Below are 21,507 nucleotides of genomic sequence, written 5' to 3' on the forward strand. Positions count from 1 at the left end.
TTCTTTTCCTTAGCGGAAAGGGGTAGGGTACATAGGATATCATCAGCAGTATCACCCATGGCAAATATCAGGGCATTTACCTGGTATTCTTGTGTTCTGTTGAGTCAGAAGCCATCTGGAATTGCTCAAATCTATGGATCCAGCAAGGCCAGTTGTCTGGGTTGCCAAAAATCAAACTTCTCAAACTGATCCATTTGTGCTATAGACTCCATTGCTGTGCTGAGACTGTGCACTGCCTCCTTCTTGCTGCAGCTTTCACAGGTCTTCTGCCTGCTTTTCCATTTTCCCCACTCACTCACCACTCTGGCAGGTCTGTTTTTTCTTTTGCTCCTTCTGTAACTCGCTTATGACACCATGTAGCGTGAGGACCAAAGAGCCATGCTTTAAGCAGCAACTAGAGAACTTCCTAACCAGGAAGATCCTATGTGTATTACCCTGCTGCAACACATCCCATTCCTCTCTGTGGAGGGCCAGGAACTCTATAACCACTCCACAGCTTCTATTCAAGGCACAGTCCAATGACTCAGCCCTTTTCAGCCTCCTGCTACAAGTTCTCCAGCTCAGGAGAGTTGGCAAACTAGCCCCTTTGCTGGTCTCTTAGCCCTTTTCAGCTTCCTGGCACTGCCTGTCCAGCTCAGGAAGGTCAGCAGGCCAGCTCCTTTCCTGGCTGACTCTCAGGGAGATGTCACCTGCCCCTTTCATTACGTTTTCAGTCTGTCCTCTCCTGCCTCTTCCTACCAGCCCTTTACAAGGCCCAGGTGCCTTCTTTTAACCCCAACTGGGAAGCAGCTAATCAGTCACATGTGCACTAGACCCTGCTCCCTCTTAAAGGGACTGTTCTATGGCTGCAGACCATGAAGTTGTGCTGGGCAGAGATGGGAAGCAAATGGCCACCCACTTCCTCTGTGTGTTGGGTGAGGGGAGGGAATGCTGTGTCTGGCTGGCAGAAGCGTGTGTCCTTGTTATCCCCTTTTCTCATTCCTGGCAAGAGCAGCCTGGCTCCCCTGCCAAGGAACTAGAGCAAGAACTGCCATGCTGTACGTTCAAAATCTATTTGACATCTTTTTTCCAGAAGTCTCATCCCACGGTCTCCACTGGATGGTTACTGTACCTGCCTCGTAGTGCTGGGGCCATCAGACAGATGAGCATTAACTGCAAAAATCTTGCAGCTCAATCATGTTACATTACTTCAAAGTGGCTCACAGCAGTCAGACAGTATTTGATAAACCAACTGGTGAGTTTCCTTTAGTAATTGAAGGTCAAGCCCAACAAAGTATCGGGCAAATTTAATTCCTGGTGTAACTCCACTGAAGTTTGCAGTTATTTCAGGGGTGGGGGTGTGAATTTGACCCATTAATTTTGGTCCTGCTCCCACTGGACTCAATGGCAATTTTGCCATTGACTTTAATGGGAGTAGAATCAGGCCCATCATTTTAGGAGCTTTATGCACAAATATCTCAAAATGGCTTATTAATTATTTATAGCTTGAGCTCCTATCTGCCATTTCCCTGACAAGTTTAACTGGCATTAGAGACGATCAGGTTTTGAAGCATACTCCCTTTGTGATGTCTTTTCATACTGGATTCATTTCTTGGTTTAGAATTTCTGCTTGATTTAAAAACAATTATGGCATGTCTGCTGTTATAACATGAGGTTGGGTAAGAGATAACCAGCTGCTTTCCAAAGCACACTGGACTTTCCAGCACAAATGTTGTACAGGATGGACAGTGATAGAGGGTTAGATTGTGCTTCTGTCTTGGCCCGTATTTTCCCTCGCACAACATAGTCAAAAGAAGCAAGGATCTATTTTAGTGCGTTCAGAACTTATCTCAGAGAGCTGAACTCCATGGGCATATTAAAAATATGATGTATCAAACGTAACAACAAAAAATCCCAGTGCATATTTGCTCAGAGAAGGCCATGAATAGGAAAAACAATACAAATTAAAATGTGAGTGTTTTAATTAAACAAAACTTCATGTTTTATTTATGCATCATCCTAACAAGTAAAACACACGTTAAGACAACCATTTTTTTCTGCAGTTCCTCATCCCCTTATATATTATTAAATCCAGACTTAAACTCTGGTTCCAAAGCCGGAAGAATTTTTAGAACAAACTTCTGAGATTTATTTCCCTATATCTGTTTCTAATTTCATTAACTAGTCCAAAGTCTAAGTAGCCTGATGGTGAAAAACAATGACTAAAGCAATCTTGTTTTAAGGCATTCCACCAGTCATGTCAGTGTGTTATAAATTTCCAGTTTTATTTTGTATCATATGCACAAACCCTTCATTTTACCTTTTACATAAAAAAGACTTCTCGAAACAAGACAAAATAACTTATGATTATATGAAACATAACTGTAACAAATCACAAAACTGTACATATTAATTGAAAAAAAGGTAGAGCTAATTATTGAAATGATTCTGCCTTGCAATGTGCAGCAGATGTGCTAGTACAATAAAATCAGCCAGAGATACAGTGTGGAATATGGAGTCCCGATCTCTCTCTCTATGAGCACATATAAATATGTACAAGAGTCTGTAAGGCTTACAGAAAACATATTTTCACTCCCTCTCCTCTCCAAAGTGCTTTGTGTAAAAATATTACACAAGATACTCTGCTTTCTGTACACAGTAAAAAGTTAAAACACACAATTTTAAACGTGTGGTTTTTTGCTTTATCTGGTCCAAGAAAAAAACAAAACTAGAAAAATTCAAACAACAAAAAGTGCTGTTTACAAAAATGCTGCTATAAAATTACACAGCCAAAGCGGGTAATGAACACACTTAATGCCGGTTTATACAAAGTCATTCACAATGTTTCAAGAAAATCTGAAAGTACAATATCATGTGACAGACAGCATTAACATTGCAACACTTCAGCAACTGGTATTAGTAAACTAGGATGTCTTTATTTTTTGATACAAAAAGCTATTTGAAACTACATTTTAATTCCAGTGTAGACCCCTTTCTCCTGTAGATATAAATACACCATTTGAATATGAGGACAAAGAATAATATAAAAAGAATTATTGTAAATTATTTCATTATAATATTGTTTAATGTCCACTTTCTAAAATAAAAACATTTTAGATTTAATCCCTTTAGAAAGTTAATATTTTCCAGCAATCTAAAACAATAACAAAATCTTGAGGAACATGTATTGCATGTCATTCAGTAACTTGCTTTAAGCTGTGTATGTTTTTACAAGCACCAGTTTTTCTTTGTGATGGGACAAGCAATTCGCTATTTAAATATTCAAGAAAACAATCACATAAGAATTTTTTTTGTTAAGTATCCAGCTGATGCAAGATGATCTCCTGAAGTTTATGAGAATGAGAATGAAATAATTGTGAAGTCTCTCTCTCTCTCTCTCTCTCGATATATAAATAAACATGCATACCCTTTTTGCAGAATGGTAGCCCATCTCTATGTGCTTCTGGAGTCAGCATTTTAACTATTTTGCTTTAAGTTTAAAGCACTTTACAAGCTGTGCACAGTAAAAAATGTGATCGACTTACAGGACTATTTTTTTTCAAACTTATCTGACAAAAAGGAAAACTCTTGACATCCTTTTTTGTTTTGTCTTCTTTCTTCTACCACTTCTGCCATGTCTTTCTTTATAAGCCCTCCTCACTGGATAGTTTGTATGTTCAGAGATTAGAAAAAGTAGCTTCCAAGGCCAAAAAGGTATATATCTGAACTCTGCAGTTATTTTTCGCTTTTCATACACAGTGAGTGACAGACAAATCATGGACAACCATGTCAGGGTTGCAGTAAGGAGGAAAACGTAACTGATTTGATGGTCCAGAGTCACAAGGGGCCCAATCCTGCTCCCATTGACTTCAGTGGTGTAAAATAGAGCCCTGTGAGCCTGAAATTACAACTTTAAGCATGCCTACAACTCCTGCTGAAGCCAAAGGGAGTTATGTTTCTGCAATGACCATAGAGGTGGCCTTAATATAGGATAAAATGAAATCTCCAGCAAAGGCTAAAACTCAGGGTTAACTTGTTGGGCAAGATGTTCAGCTGATGAAAATAGGGCGTATCTCCAACTGTGCTGCACTTTAGCTCAGTGCAGATGCTTTAAATGAGTGTGCAACATCATTTACCATTGCAAACAGGATGATATGATGTCTAGGCACAATGATGTGAGTTAAGACAAAGGGCCAAATTCATCCCTGGTGTCAAAGTTCGAATACAAGAGGGATTAATTTTACACAGAATTTCCAGATTTAGACCATACCCTTATTGTTATTTTTGTATAGTTTGTGTGTGTAAGTACTTAATTTTGTTTAAACATTGTATAGTTTTTATTGATAGACTAGAGGAAACTCTCCCAATTAAGTGTATATGTGCAGATGTGATAGAATATAGAGCAGGGGTGGGCAAACTGTGGCTTGGGGGCCGGATCCGGCCTGCCAGCTGTTTTAATCCAGCCCTTGAGCTTCCACTGAGGAGCAGGGTCTGGGCTTGCCCCACTCCGGAGCTCCAGCTGGGGAATAGGGATGGGGCCACTCCACGCGGCTCCCAGAAGCAGCGGTATGGCCCCCCCTCAGGCTCCTACACATAGGAGCAGCCAGGGGGCTCTGCTCTGCATGCTGCCCCTGCCCCAAGCACCGCCCCCGCAGCTCCCATTGGATGGATCCCCCTCCTGTCCTCCAAACCCCTCGATCCTAGCCCGGAGAACCCTCCTGCACCCCAAACCTCTCATCCCCAACCCCACCCCAGAGTCTGCACCCCCAGCCAGAGCCCTCACCCCCCCCACCCCAAAGCCCTGCCCCAGCCCTGATCCCCCTCCCGCCCTCCGAACCCCTCAGTCTCAGCCTGGAGAACCCTCCTGCACCCCAAACCTCTCATCCCGAGCCCCACCCCAGAGCCCACACCCCCAGCTGGAGCCCTCACCCCCCCACCCAACCCTTCCACCCCAGCCAGGAGCCCCCTCCCACACCCTGAACACCTCATTTCTGGTTCCACCCCCAACCAGAGCCCACACACACACCCCGCACCCCAACCCCAATTTTGTGAGTATTCGTGGCCTGCCATACAATTTCTATTTCCAGCTCTGGCCCTCCAGCCAAAAAGTTTGCCCACCCCTGATTTAGAAGGTCCTCTGAGGCCTGGTGTTTTGCCAAATTCATCCCTGGTGCAACTCCAGCAAAGTCAGTGCAGTTAAATGAGGAATGAATTTACTTGACGGATCATAACAGCATCTCATTATAAGCAGATATTTGGACAATTTTTTAAAATGTATCTTTCTAAACTAATGGAAAAGTTTTGGTCTATTCTGTGAATAATCCTTTGACATGCATGAAAACTTGCTGGTCTGCAAAAACTTCTTTGGACCTTAGTCCTTCATATTTTGTCAGGCCATAATATGAAGCCATCATGATATTAATAAGCAAATTAAGAAGTCCCAAAAGCTTTTATTCACAATATGGATGAATAATTTTAAAATAAAGTTTTAAATAAGTGATAAGAAAAGCTGCTCTCCAATTACACGGGTGCACAGCACTGACAAAATCCACATCTCTACTGCGTAACTTCATTCCCTGCCCTGCCTAAACACTTGTGGCTTTTAAGATGACCTAACTGATTTGCTTTCAGCCCAAGCTAAAACTTGCAGGCCAGCCAAAGGTTAAAAAACCCAAAACGTAACAACTCAGTTGTAGTCCCTGAATAACCTAGCACAAACATCAACAAACCCTTAAATATAGCAGCCCTTATGGAAAAGGCCCATAGACTTAGATAAGGATGAAGCCAATAGGAATCAATATAAATTTAATAAGGTTTCATACAAATTGCTTAAAAAAGCTACAGAATTTAATGGAGAATGATATCTTTTCTACAGGTTATTTTTAACCTTCCTATAGCATTTTACAGCAGGAATATAATTCTCTTTTAAATTGCATAGTACGGTTAAAAATTCTATTGAAAGTTTATCATTATTTATTAAATTCTCCACAGCAGTACTAATAAGGGCTGCTCAGATATAAAGGAAATCCTAGTGCCTTTTTAGTTAAACTCTTTTTATTCATTGTATAAAATGTTAAAATGGAAGTAACAGTGAAAAAGATAGCAATAGCCATTCTGGAAGGCTTATATTCTAGTGGAATGGATCAGGAAACCAAAACAAGGATGGCAGGAAATCCAGTACCAGCTCTTTGGCTCCAAGAAGCCCCAATAATGCTTCTAGCTGGTGGTGCCATGATGCATCTCAGATTGTTTTCCCTTTTTTGTCTTTGTGTGTCTCTAGCTCTGTAAGCACCACAGACGAATACGTTGTGCAAGAAGCTGAGCCTTTTAAAATTTTTGTAGTGTTCTCTGGATTTAGTTCTTACAATCCCCCCCCCCCGCAAAACTGCAGTCTTAAACGATGTCGCCGATTCGGCGTGAAAAGATGACAGCCAGCAGCAGGGTTCTTATTCAGTATTTGAATTCCCTTTGAAAAAAAAAAAGGAGTGCTGCCATGCCGCAGATCAAAAGAAAAGTAACACTTGCTAAAGTTTTGGCAAAGTTTTCTTGTTTTACCCACATTTTCCCCTTTGATTGGCTGTTTCTGTGAGGTTGAGTGTCTGATGGTTGCATTTCCTCCTCTTGCTGAAACCTACAGACAGACAGCAGTCTTACGGAGGAATGATATTTGTAACATTTGTTCCTGACCATCAAAAAGGAAAGATGATATGCACTAGAGTATTTGTGATTCTAATTAGATTATTTTAGCCTTCTGTATAGACCGAGGAAAGCTGGCTAGGACAACGATCCACTGCGTTTATCTGAAGGAAACTGGCGTCCTCAGACCCATTGCGCAACGAATCACCAAAGATACCTGTTGACCCTGATGGAAGATCATAAACTGGAAAAGAATACAGAAATCATGAATTAACACTGACCAACTGTCTGTAATAGTTACACAGAAAACAGCTGTAAATAGCTTTTTAAATAATACATGGGAACTTAAAGGTTCAGATAAATTGCTTACTATGAGGGAAAACCTATCCCCATTGAAATCAATGGTAAAACTCCAACTGACTTCAATAGGACTAGGATGTCACCCACTGTATGTATAAACACACATTATATACACACACACAAATAATTATATGCGCTGTGTGTGTGCGTGAATATAGGGATGGACAGATCCTGCAGCTGCTCTGCTGTGGCGTTTCCCATAACTGTGCAGTATAGCTGAGTTCCTTTTATTTTATAAATCTGCCTTCTGCCCTTGGTTATAGGATTTCTACACATGCAATATAAGATAAAAAACAACAAACTATTGCAGGATTATTCTGCAGTGCAGAGGACCCTATCCTGCAAACACCAAATTTCAATGGGACTGTGTGCAGCATTAGGTGTGTATACTGGAGAATAACTGCAGAGCAGTGTCCTTATTTTGGATTTTTAAATGCTTGTGTAGATGGCTGCCATGAATCTTAAAATTGGCAGTTAGGTATATAATTGGGCTTTTAAGCACCTCACACCGGGATTTAGATGTGTAGCACATTTTAAGTGCAGAGGGATGGCACATAGCCTAGGCATTACTTATTAAGTCCCACTTAGGCCCTCAGGCGGTGTATCTACACTGCAATAAAACAACTGCGGCTGGCCCATGTGAGCTGACTCAGCCTTGCGGGACTTGGGCTGTGGGGCTATAAAATTGCAGTGTAGATGAGCCAAAGCCCAGGCAGGGCTGGCTCCAGGCACCAGCGAACCAAGCAGGTGCCTGGGGCAGCACATGTAAAGGGGCGGCAGGACATCGGGCTCTGGGGCGGCAATCCGCCCTTGGCAATTCGGCGGCCGCACCATCACTCCACCTCCCCGTTCGGCGGCAAGTTGTTCTTTTTTTTGCCGCTTGGGGCAGCAAAAACGCTGCAGCCAGCCCTGGCTCTGGGACCCTGTGAGTGGGGAGGGACCCAAAGCTCCAGCACGAGCCTGGATGTCTATACTGCAACTTTATAGCCCCATGAGCCCTAGTCAGCTGACACGGGGCAGGCGCAGGTGTTGTATTACAGTGTCCACATACCCAGAATAGACCATGGGCCTTTTGCAGGTCCTCTGCACAGGTGTAAATTTGACCTTTTCAGGGTAGCACGCAAATCTTTATAGGGAGCTGAGAGTAAATGAGCAAATTACATCTTGATAGAATTGGTGTGCACCACGGCCTATTATTGTCATGCACATCTAGACAAATGAATTCCTTGACTAAGAAAATTATCTTGGGCAAAAAGGTATAAAGCAAAACTAATGGGTTGAGTCATCCTGATTAGATGCGACAATGCTTCTAGGAGACTGCAGGAGCAGAAAGACTTCATAAGGCTCAGAGGACAGTATTTCAGCGTGAATACATGAGCTGGTGCATGACTGACCCTCTACAGGAATTCAGAATCTAGAGAAACATACAGCCAACACACAGTCTGTATGCATGCCAGATGTTATAGAGATATGCCCAAACCAGATCTCCATAGCTAACACCCTGCAAAGTTCTGATACACATCAGATTTTCGAGGGGGGGGGGAGGAAATCAAGCCCATCATCTCTAGTTGTAACTGAGAAGTCAGCAAAGCCTGGTAACATTTACAACTGGAATGTAGGTGTATAGGTATTTCTAGTTCACAACAGTCACTTACCTGTAATACCAGAATGTGCTGAAAAAGCTCTGTGGAAAACATCAAACCCCGCCTGGCCCATTGATGTGGGAACTAGACAGTCTTCAAAAGGAGGGACCATATTACAAGAGCCACCATGTTGTATGTTCCTCTGAGCATCAGTATAATGTGGAGGACAGAAAGTCTGTAGCTGCCCATAAAAGCCTAAAACAAAGAGACGAGATAAGACATTAAGATACCTTGATATTTTGTCTGGATGGCTCAGAAAGAGAGGCAAAGAACAATAACAATGACAAGCACAGTGATGTGCTGTCCACACTGATGTCAATGGCAAAATATCCCATTTATTGCCATTGTTTTTCTGCCTTAATATCCGATTCACTATAATGTTCTCTGCAGTAATGCTTCCTTCATTAGATTTTGTCACCTTTGGCTCCTAACTACTTTAAATCCATCTTTGAACCATCCTGGTTCTAATGCCACCTTTGTGGAGGCAGCAGTTGATCAGGAGTCATTATAGGGAGACTGATGTTTTCATGAAAACACTCCCTTTCTTCTGCAGTCCTGTTCAAAGATCTGACATCCTGCATATGTCACTTAGCTTCAAGTTCAGGAAAAACTTTCATTAAAGATAAGGAAAGATTTGCCCGAATAAGGACTGCATAAATCCCTAGGATTTGGCTCTGGGTTTAAGGCGACAGATTAAATCCTATCCAAGTGCTTGAAATTGACTCAAACTGTTGGAGATGGTGGAGACTGATGTACAAGGCTTTGAATGATGGGGCTACACTCACAACATATACACACTCCCCCTTAACTATTCCCGCATGTAGACATCAGGTCAGATTCTCAGCTGGTGCAAATCAACACATCGCCATTGACTTCAACGAACCTATACTGATTTGCACCAGTTGAGAATCTGGTCCATTATGTCTAAATCACTTGAAAACTCCTCAGAGGTTATTTAAAAAGAAGCCTAGTTTTATGTTCTTTATTGACATTTTAAGACTATAACGGGCATACAAATATCTGGCGAGTTAATGTTCTACAAATATGGGTATCAAGTAACCGAGAGGAAACAATCTAGTACAGAGTGGGTGAGATGGCAGTTCTTAGCGGGCAACACACAGGGCAAACCTAAGGCCATACAATTTAGTAAGGTATACAACAGAACGAGCTATCCCATGGAATCATGCTCCTCCCACCCACTTACAGATTTGCACGTTAGGTCGAGGTAACAGGCTTATTTGCTGGAGATCTGAACAGCTAAGACATTTACTTCAGGTTTCTAAAATGTGCTCATCACAAGTTTTAAAGCATGTGGCAAACATAAAACCACCATTGGATCAAAAATATTTACAAATTGGCTCAATACCAACCAAAGGCTTTTCCCCACTGTTAGATGCAAGACCTCTCTTTCCACTCCCTCCCTCCCCTAGAAAAACAGACAGGGCTTATAGCATGCTCTGACGGTAATCAATTTAGGCTCTGGCAGACTCAGAGAGGAGAGGATGGAAGAAAATATCAAAGCTGAGACCCCTACATAAAAACACCCATTATCACCCCTCTCTCATTTGTACCAACACATTACTAGCTTGAGTGCTTTGCCTGATCTGAAATGCTGAAGAATCAAAAAGGAGAAGAGGAGTTTGAAAGGTAAACCCACTGAGGGCTTTATAGTCTAAATCCAGTATCTTTAAACTTCACCCAGAAAGTGTGCATGACTATCTCCTTTCCCATTAAAAGACAAGCCCAGGAGCAATACAACCTCAGAAGATTTTGTAAGCAAACAGTCCATTGTCTAGGGGTCGGTGTGCCATTTCTCATGCTGAAGAATATGTAACAGTAAGTCATACCAAAAAGCCACTGCAATGAAAAATCACCCCCATCTCAAAAAGCACCTTAAGGAATTTCCTGTATCTCAAGTTTCTTCCACAGATGTTGCTATCACCAGAAATGCTGACGTGCGAGGCTGACTCCTCTAACTAGTACAGTGAACTAACCGTCATATGATACAGCCCCCCCTAGAGTAATTTTCTTTTAACTTTATAGAGTAAAATTTTTTTCCCCTACTGGCACTAAAATCAGAAAAAGCCCATCTCTTGACATAGCTGCAGTAAATAAAGTGATCGCTGCAGGTTTGGGGCTATGAATCAAACTTGGATGACAAATCTCTTCTCAAGCCAGAAGAAAAAAAATCAGTAGCAAACTAGTTAATTGTAGTGTGGATGAGATGTAAAGTTAAGACAACTTTGCCAGCTTGTGGTCATTAAAAATCCCTGCAGCTTTTCCTTAGAATAGGATAGCAAAAGGTATTATAAGGGAGCGTTAAATCTGGTGTGATGGACAAATCTTAGTTTGGGTACTTACCAGGGACAGGCAAGTCAAATACATTAGCCCAATAGTGCAAACTTCAGTGCTGTTCAGCAGCCTAATATTGCACAAATATAATTCAGACACTGCTAGTCTCAGTCATAGCCAAACCGAATACTTATAAATGTGTATTCATGATAATAGAGAATATTCAGTACCCATCTCTGGCCTCTGCTGATGTCAAGGAACCATAGCAGACTCTGAATTTCCTGGAAGTTAGTTAGTCCTGGCAGGTCTATGGATTGTCTACCCCCTAAACAGTAGCCATCTTGATGGCTTGAGTGGTTAAGAGAAGATGCGAGGGCCTGTTGCTGACCCCCCAATAACTAAGAAATGAACAGCCAGCTACCTGATGACATGGAAGAAGGTAGAAGACCACCTAAGACAGCTGAAAGTAAAGGGAGTAGCCCTTTATAGGATGGCATTGTCTCATGCAGGGTTGGATGGCTGATGTTCATTCTCATGATATTTATATTTGGGAGGGGTGTGTCTAAATATCATTCAAATTATAGGTCACTTGAATCTGAATATCAGTCAATTTGTCCATTATTAATGATTAAAGAGTTCCCAACCTGAGTCATCCAGCACTAACTCATTTATAAAGAATCATTTAAAAAAATACTCAATGCATTTCTAAAGCTGCAGAGACTATTAAAAAATAAAACACTTCCGATCTAGGATTGCTTTACAGAAGGGATACTTTTCACTTTGATAGCACCCTACATGAGCTCAAAGCACTCTACAAAACTGTTGTAGTCTAACTACGATCCAAATATATTTTTATTACCTTTCCTAGGAAAATGTCTATAAAGGACATGTGCTAAGTGTTTATGCACAGATAATGTATTTCATAAATATTAGTGGGTAAAGCAGCAGAGAGGGTACACTGGAAAACGTGCTGTATCACTTTGTGTGATACAATTGATTTCCTGCCAAGCAGAAGAAAAGATTTGCCATTTAGGAACTTTATGATTCTAATTATTTTTCCTTTGAGACTACTATCCTGTGGGCTCATTGAGGAAATATACCAATCTTGGCATGTGTAGCGTGTACATGTTCAAAATGGAAAATTTAATACTTAAGTGGATGTATATGGGCCAGTATTAAGGATGGGGAAAGCAGTCTGACCCTTCACTTAGAATTCAGAAGAGGAGCTATTTGTCAGTTTGTAAAAGCAGCGAGGAGTTTGATAAGAAACTTAGGTTCACCCACATTGAGATAACCAACCAATCTGTGTGCATGCATTGTACACACACACACACACAATTTTGTCCATGTAAAAGGTTACATGGGAAAAAAGCCAGCAAATACAGTTTTATAAGTTGCTTTAAAGTTTTACTCTCAAATTATTTTCTTTGGGAGCAGAAGGGACACTGGCTCACCCTGAAAGAAGCAGAAAAACAATGCACAAATCTGACCCTTCCCTTAAAGCAGACAGCAAATGTGTGCTATAGGCAGTGGTAACATACTGTGGGCTCCATCCCAAGAGAGGCTGAACACTCCAAACTCCCACTGACTTTAGTAGGACTTGTGGGTTCTTAGCAACTCTTAGGTCTGGGCTCAGTGTTTTGAATACTTTTGTATTTAAAAAGTTTAATTGGAACAGAAATGAGTCAGCTTCCAAAGCATGTTAGCTATTTACAATACATCTCCCCATTGCACAGCGCTGACATTTAAGAAAAAAACTGTAGTAAAATAAAAAAGGAAAAACAATACTTTCCAAAACTCAATTTAGACCATTACTATTGACAAACCTAAAAAGTGCTCTTAAAAACAACTGCTGTCTCAATCAGCATTGGGCCACATTGTGAAAGTTTACTGTTGAGTCAGACCAGTTACCAGAAATACAATCATTTCAATCTACAGTAGTCAGAGCCAGCTGGCAGGGCCCAGTAAGACACATGCTGAAAATGTTCTTTCATTGCTCTGAACTCATTCTTTATTTGTGCCTTTTCACAGCATCCCAGTCTTAATGCAGAACAGTCTGGCAATAACATTGACTATTGCAAATTATAGCCTGGTGCAATCACTAACTGAGCCCCAAAGTAAGCACAACGAGCCAAGTCCTCCTGTCCCTCCTCACTCATTGCTGAGGCAAAATAATTTTGTCTGAGAAAGCATTGTACCTTTTGGCCCAATGTAAAGAGAACTGCTATTTTCTGCAGACATAATGGATAAAAAAAATAGAGAAAGCACACAAAGCATTTAATTAATTAACAAATTCATCAATCATTTTTAAGCTAGAAAGAGAGAAAAATATGCTGTATTCTACTGGTTCAATGAATATGCATCCATTGCACATTCAGGTTATGAATACCAACTTATAGTATGGAGAATCAAACCGACAATAGCAGAACATTAGGGAATAATGTACACACACACTATTTAGAAGCATTCAAAATATCTTGGAATGCCTGTAGATAGTAAACACTGTAATGTTAAAAAAGACTTAATGAAATCTTCAAATACTCAAATGTATGTATTTATATGAACACTTTATGTCTCCAGCTTACACCCAGCTATTTTAGACCCAACCCAGCTCCATGGAAATCATTGGGTATACATCAGGGTTGAACTTGTCCAAACTGGTTTAGGTGAAAAAAAAAGAAAAATCATGTTATTACAGATAGGAGATATATTGTGGGAGAACAGCAAAGTGAAAAATGACAAAAAAGACTTTTTGGTTTGTTTTAGCAAATGTAGTGCTAGTAAGAAAAAAAAGTGTGAGATGAACACAACCTTGCAGATTGTAGGTCCAGCAGCAATATACCTCAGACAAGAAGGCAATTCAATCCCTTACCATTCTTGGCCTCACAGCTGGACCTGCCCACAAGGGAGCTAAACTGTGGTAGTGGTTTCTGTGCTGTGATGCAACGTCTTTAACAGAATGTCTAAGAGACAGGTTTAATGACGTTCCAGTCGCAGAATCACTCTTTAGGTCTATGATTGTAGACGCTATTATTTAAACTGCAACAAAATTATTACACGCCTCAGTTTAGTGAGGGATACTGGTGATGAGGCATCAGACTGGAAGAAACCAGTTGGACTTTCCAAATCCAGCTGGAGTTTGCAGGATTGACAATTAGGAAAAACATCTTTTTATATACTGAGCAAGTTAATGTGTAAGTCACTGAAGAACAGTAAGCACAGAACCCACTATGCCTTTTTTATAACTAAACAGAATGAGAGTAGTAGTGCAATTTAAGTTGGAATCTGGAGCTAACAACTAATAGTTTATTTTTATTTCTAGCCATTCCTCCAAGTTCTCAAGACAAGCTGATAAAACAGCAAGCACAGAAACAAATAAGACTCATGTTAAAATAACTCTGTCTGATCTACATACAAATGAACATCTAATTCATATCCTATCACAGCACACAAAGGAACCATGTACTGTAAACGCTGATTAAGAATGGACCCAAAGCATTACCTTTGACGATACCAGGGAAAGCTGAAGAGACAGCTGATTTACTGCTCCCAGTAGACACTCAAGAATGTAATAAAATACATATGATAAGATAAAAAGCAAATGCAATTCCTGTCAAACCATTGTAACATTCCAAATGTTTATAGCAAAGGTTCAGACTGTGGCACTGTGCCCCAGATGGTGTGGTGGGTCCAGGCCAAGTCAGCCTCATTTTGTTTTGTTTTATTTGTTTAACACACCAACCTCGTTACCAGATGTTTCTGAGTTTTGTGTTTTATTTTAAATAACCACCACCTCCCTCTATTCCAATGTATTCAATACTATTAATTACCCATCCACTTGACATGGCAAATCCAAGCTGTAAACATTGGAATTATAGAACATAGTGTGTCATTAATACCTCCAGGCATGGCGGTTCAACATAAGGATTGAAAATATATATATATATACACACACACACACACCCAGGTACGGTTATTTCAATTGTTTTTCCTTTCTTTTAAGTGCTGTAGTCGAAGTTTGATAACTTCTGGACACAAAAACAGTTATTTTCTGGCATGATAATTTTCCTGAGGAAAATTTTCCTGAGGAAAATGAAATGCTTGTCAATAGAATAGAAGTAATAGCTGTATACTTTAAACAGGTCTTCTAACAAAACATTAAAATCTTGTACCAAGCTGAGGGGCTGACCCTGAGAGGTGCTGAGCTCCTCCCACGTACTGAGCACATCTAAAGTTCCAGGGTGAAATGCTGACTCCATCGGCACCCATGGTGCAACTCCCATTGAATTCAATGCAGTTAGGATTTAACCCCATGCCTTGTAATAAGCAGTGATGGGGTGGTGTGCGGGGAGGGGTCCTGTGACCTCAGTATAAGTGGAGATCTCTGGGATTGCAGGGACCAGAGGAGCCCCGGAAGGCCAATGTCTCCTCATCGCAGACGCTCCAGAGACCCGGATTTGGTCACTGTGAAAAGGAAATACATATGCGTGCCCTGTAGAAAATGGAGATATCTGATCTCCTTTTTGCACACAAGCACAGTGAGGACTGTTTTCCTGAAAGTTTCAGAAGACAGTGGAGTTCCCTCTGTGAGAAACCCTATTTTGCAATGCAGATTTCATCAGCTCTCTGCAGAATCTCACAAAGCCTATCCCGATCACATTCTCTGAAGGACATCACTGTAACTGAGACACAGTGGGTGAAGTAATATCTTTTATTGGACCAACTTCTGTAGGTGAGAGAGACCATCTGTCAAGCTACACCGAGCTCTTCTTCAGGTCTGGGAAATGTATAGGTCAGATATAGCGATTGCTTTGTAAAACACGTTCACCCACAGGTGATGTGGTGTTTTTGTCTTTTATCATTTTCCTGTGTGAGTTGATTTGAGAGTGCTGGGTGAACACTTTTCACAATGCGATCACTCTATATCTGACCTATCAATCCTCATCCTCAAAGGAAACCTGCACCCCATCTTGTGGTGCTGTAAAATGGTGTTTCTTGGTGCATATTTCTACTATTTCCATTAGACCATGCAGGCTATCAGACTAAAGTGAAATGACAATTTAGTGATGTTTATGCTATTTAAAAAAAGAGAAGTGGGTCACATTCTGTATTGCCAGAAGGACTCCTAGTTGTGACAGATGTTTTAAGATGGTTACTTTACTAAATTAACTATTTAAATTACTTTTGTAGCAATTAAATTTATTTTCTTTAAAAATCTGATGGTTCCCAAGACAAATAAAGAATGCATAATTGTTACTTTGGTAGCTGATTGTATACTTCATGGCAAGCAATATTTGGGCTTGTCTACATGGTGCGGTAGTATGCATCAGTGGAGTGTGAATTCCAATGTGCATCAATGTGTCACACACTAACTGGCCCACATAGAACCTGCTGGCTTGCACTGAAAGTTTCCCAGTGAGCACTAACTTAGTCCCATTTCAAACAGTGCTACGCTGACATGCAAGAGGGACTGTTCAGTGCATGCCAGCAGGATCTACACAGATCAGTTAATGCACAACATGTTAGCATGAAACAATTCAGACACCACGGCTGCACACTGCCACACTGTGTAGACAAGCCCGTTGTTGCACTGTTGGCAATTTTCTCCACTGAATTATAATCACAAGTCATCTTCTTCTTTCATTATTCAGCCAGCTCTAGTTACCACCATAAACCACAAATAGGTAACAAGTATGGTCCAGACTTAAAGTGTAACCAGGTTCTTATTGCAGAAATGACCAAAATGATAGCAGCAGCAGCAGCAGCAGCAAATATCATTGTACAGCGTTAGCTAGCTCTCCTCCCCAGTGGACTTTGGCTAACTGGATATTGTAAGCACAACAAGATCCTTTTACTACAAAGACATGGCTTTTCATTATGGCTAGCTCCTGTCCCTCATTGCCCCCACCTCATTTGTTAGTTTCTTTAATCTATTATGTCTGGTCTTAAACTAAGACCCCCTGTCCTGCAACTGCCCCTGGGCTAATGGAACTTTGTGGGTATGACTACACAGCAAAGAAAAACCCACAGCTGACTCAGGCTCAGGCTATGGGGTTATTTCATTGCTGTGTAGACTTCCAGGCTCAGGCTAGAGCTTGAGCACTGTGACCATCCCACCCCACAGGGTCCTAGAGTTTGGGGTCCAGCCTGAGCCTGGAAGTCTAAACAGCCCCACAGCCCAAGCCCTGTGAGCCCAATTGGCTCGCGTGGGCTGACTGTGGGTGTCTAGTTGCTGTGTAGACATACCCTTTGTCTACAATAGCCCCATTGGCTTCAAGAGGGTTCCATTGGGTACAGAGATTCACAGAGCAGAACTAGCCACAGGATCAGGGCCTATAACTGCAGGTTCTCAAGTGTCAGGACTGTCTTTACAACACCTAGCACAATGGGGCCCTAACCAAGTTGTGGGGTATCTCGGTGCTATCAATAGTAAACAAATAATTTCTGTGTCACAAGCATTATGCTTCATGTGCACAGTTTTGCTGTATACAGTAATCTTAAAAAAAGAGAGGTGATCAAAGGGAAAAAATATACTTTCTCAGCTCAATACATTGCCTAAACACCATGTAGGCACTTCCAAACCCACATGCAGTACGCAATTCTACCCATTTTTTATTTCACAAGAGAAAGTCTTCATATACAACTGTCTTTCCTGTGGAAGGAAAGGGAACATTTACTCCCTCGAAGAATATTCTTTGAAGAAAAGCTCTGTAGTGTTCTGATGTTGGATATCCCCAGAAACAAGGCATGAGATCTCAACAGCTGCCAATGTTCTTCCAAGAAACAGCAGTACCACAATGCAAGAAGTTGATAGAGTATATAAGACTAGTCAATCTTGGACCTGTCACATCATTTCTTTTTTAAGTGTTAGCACTCGGAGATTTCCATGAGCTTGTAAGATGTTCAAGTTTTCAGCAAAGGAAACCATTTACAACTTGTTTTGTTAAAGAGGCTTGTTGGCAATGAAGTCCTTTCTTCCTTGGTACAGGCAATTTAAACTGAGCTGACAAGTTTAAGACTACATATTAAGACAGAAAAATGTCACCATTGTTTGGTAGCAGATTGAGCTGAAAGTTCAGTGGCTATAGTTACCGCCATCTAAATCATGAAAAGGCAGGTTATGAACTGCAGAAAGCCGAGGCTAGCAGAGCTTCCCATAGCCACCTGATATATACCAAATAGCCCAGGCTGATGAAGTAGCTCCATGGTATTCTTCTAATACATTATAATGACGTGACTTAGGAAGATTGACATCCTTGTGTTGCTACAGGGAAACTTAGCTATGAACTCCTGAAAATTTTTTTTTTAAGTGCCAAAGGGAAAATTTAGTCCAGTAGATCAGACTTACAGGATAAAGCTTTCAGTGTAGTGCAGGGAGTGTGATATAACTATGTATAACTCTTGCTGAAGTGAGAGGGAGCACCCAGCTAACAGCATCCCATGTCAAAAGACAGACTGTGACAAAAAGTTACTTAACATGTGAAATAAAAACAATTTACATTTGTAATGTTGTTACTGTAACTTACAGTTTCTCTTGAATATATAGCTGATGAAATCACACACACATCTCATTGATACCTGCTTTAAGTGCGAGGCTCAGCACGATCTCAAATATGAGTTGCTATTGATTCCTACATGAAACCCACTGACAAATTAAAATTTTCAACACACACAAACTTTACTGAGCAAGGCCAAAAGTATATAGTAAACAACAGAGGTGGGGCTGAAAAAGATCTGGAAACATGTCCTGGCCTCCAAAACTTGGGGGTGTCTAGATCAGGGGGTTTGGTCCAGCCCATGAGAAAGAGAGAGCTAGAGAGAGAAGAAAGCTGCACAGTGTGGATCCTGAGTTGGATTCAAACTCACAAACCCAAAGTTCCTCCATATGCTGGATGTTTCAAAAGTGGGATTTTGGCTCAGGCCCATCTCTAATAAACAATGCATGTAATGGACTAGGTCTCTGCTCTCTCTTAAATGCTCTTTGTGCTGTTGGAGAGGTGCAATGAGGATTTGATGCTATAAGGCAGCTGCTGAGGATTTCCCTACCACAGGAGAATGCTGAGCTGGTTTCAGGCCCCTAAAGCCATAAAGGGTATTCCAGGATGAGCTGGGAGTTTGCCAAAATCAGGGCCTCTTGGAGACCATTATCCACTAATGCCAGTTATTGTGGTGACAGCCTTGTTAGCCCCTGGAAGCTCCCAGAGTCCTGGGGGTTGGAGGAGTTAGAACAGGGGTGGGCAAACTACGGCCCCTGGGCTGGATCTGGCCTGCCAGCCATTTTAATCCGGCCTTCAAGCTCCGGCTGGGGAGCGGGGTCTGGGACTTGCCCCGCTCCGGCGCTCTGGCCAGGGTGCAGGGTTGGGGGCCACTCCACGCAGCTCCTGGAAACAGCAGCATGGTCCCGCTCCAGCTCCTACATGTAGGGGCAGCCAAAGGCTCTGCACTGCATGCTGCCCCTGCCCCAAGCACTGCCCCCACAGCTCCCATTGGCCGGGAACCGCAGCCAATGGGAGCTGCAGGGGTGGTGCCTGCAGACAGGGCAGCGCGCAGCAGAGCTGCCTGGCTGCGCGTCCACGTAGAAGCCAGAGCGGGGACATGCCACTGCTTCCGGGAGCCACTTTAGGTAAGCACTGCCGGGAGCCTGGACCCCTGAGCCTCCCCCTGCACCCAACCTCCTGCCCAGCCCTGATCCCCCTCCCACCCGCCAAACCCTTCGATCCCACCCTAGAGCACCCTACTGCACCGCAAACCCATCATCCCCAGCCCCACCCCAGAGCCCACACCCCCAGCCGGAGCCCTCATCCCCCGGTGCCCCAATCCCCTGCCCCAGCCCTGATCCCTCTCCCACCATCTGAACCCCTTGGTCCCAGCTCAGAGCCCCCTCCTACACTCCAAGATCCTCATCCCCAGCCCCAACCCAGAGCCCTCACCCCCTCCCACACCCCAACCCCAATTTTGTGAGCATTCATGGCCCACCATACAATTTCTATACCTAGATGTGGCTCTCGGGCCAAAAAGTTTGCCCACCCCTGAGTTAGAAAAGTGGAGTAAAGCCATCTGTACACTCCAAGTCCACTGAGAGTCCCTTTTCTTGCAAGAGAAGTGCTAGACTCTCCATCTCTTGACATCTTCAAATCAAGACTGCAGATCTCTCTGGAAGATACACGTTATTGGGCCACATATACGGATAACTGGATGAAACATAATGGCCTGTCACATACAGAAGGTCAGACTAGATGATCTATTTATTCCTTAAATGCTATGAATTTATGACAGCTGCTTTGGAATACCTGGGTATCTAGTGGAATAACTAGTCCATTTCTCTTATAACAATGAATACATTTTGTACTGGATAGGCCATAAATGAAGCTAATTAATATTAGCTAATGAAGAACACCCAACAATAAGCTGATGACATCCACCTGTATACCTCATAGTCCACAGATGTAACCAGCACTATTACAATTATGTCACAACGCCTACAAGAGATTAGCTCCTGGGAGAAGAGAAAGCCAGCTCAGATTGAACCCATATAAGATCACGGTGATGCTGGTCAGAAAGGGTAAATGCTTCAAAGAACTAGACTGGACTTTGTCTTTCCTTTTCACTGAAGGCATCCGTCCATCAAATCAGTAAAATGCCTTGGGGTTTTGTCTGAGTCATCACCAAGCCCAGACAATCAGGTGCCATCAGTGGCAAATAAAATAAAAAAAAGGAAGAAGGAGAAGTAGCAGCCATTGCCCCCTTGTTCCTTCTGCAGCACGCTAAGAAGATTTTGTTATTTCTATTGTGATGATTTGCCAAGAGATCCTGATCGAGGAGCTGGGCCCCATTGTGTAAGGCGCTGTACGGCCTATAAAAAGGTACTTCCTTCCTCACCTTTTCCTCCCTGATAAGAATGTTGATGATGATCCATGCAGTGTTGTTGTAGCTGTGTCAGTCCCAGGATATTAGAGAGACAAGGTGGGTGAGGTACTATCTATTATTGGACCAATTTCAGAAGCTGATTCAATAAAAGATATTACTTCATGCACCTTGTCTCTCTCACGATGATCCGGGGGTTTATTTCCTCCAGACTGGATTACTTTAACTTGTTGTATCTGGCACCAGATATGAAAGCATTACAGAGGCGCTATATGCAGAACATGGTGGCCCACCTCCTCAACAGGATGGGCTGATATGAACTCTAGAGTGAGCACTGGCTCCCAGATTGCCTTATTGTTAGTTTAAAACCTTGGTTCTGATCTTCAAAAAGATCAGCTGTCCAGGCCCCAGCTGCATCAGTGACTTCATCTCCACTTAGAAACTGCCACAGTGCAGCTTTCAAAGCCCAGAATGAAGCTGGAGACAGAGTATTTCCAGTTAAAAGAAATCTGTCTGTGAAATGAGATTCCAGAGTAGATCAGGCTAATCCAGAGTCTGACCACCTTCTTGGCAAGCAACAAGGCCCTGCTCTTGGAGAGTAATGGTCAGGAGATTGTAAATACTGTACTCCTGTTCAAACAAAAGTCTTTGTTCATGTGCACATGCAGGCCATTTGCTAAACAGTCAGGTGAAGAGAGCATGAATGCTCATGAATGACAAAGGGCACGAAAGT

At 42.2% G+C, this 21,507-nt stretch overlaps 1 protein-coding gene across 2 annotated transcripts in view; it reads right to left on the reverse strand.

The window, feature by feature from the left end:
* Positions 1-5,934: 5,934 nt before the first annotated feature.
* GLIS3 (GLIS family zinc finger 3) overlaps positions 5,935-21,507 on the reverse strand; it is a 267,494-nt gene continuing 251,921 nt past the window's right edge. For both annotated transcript variants that reach the window (XM_084628537.1, XM_084628538.1), the window contains exons 10-11: positions 8,631-8,813; positions 5,935-6,859 (exon numbers count right to left, since the gene is read on the reverse strand). In XM_084628537.1, the coding sequence (XP_084484663.1) occupies positions 6,723-6,859; positions 8,631-8,813 (320 nt within the window). In that variant the 3' untranslated portion in view covers positions 5,935-6,722. The remainder of the gene's footprint in view (positions 6,860-8,630; positions 8,814-21,507) is intronic.

The sequence above is a fragment of the Lepidochelys olivacea genome (assembly GCF_965140295.1).
Source record: "Lepidochelys olivacea isolate rLepOli2 genome assembly, chromosome: 5".
NCBI classification, from domain to species: domain Eukaryota; kingdom Metazoa; phylum Chordata; order Testudines; family Cheloniidae; genus Lepidochelys; species Lepidochelys olivacea.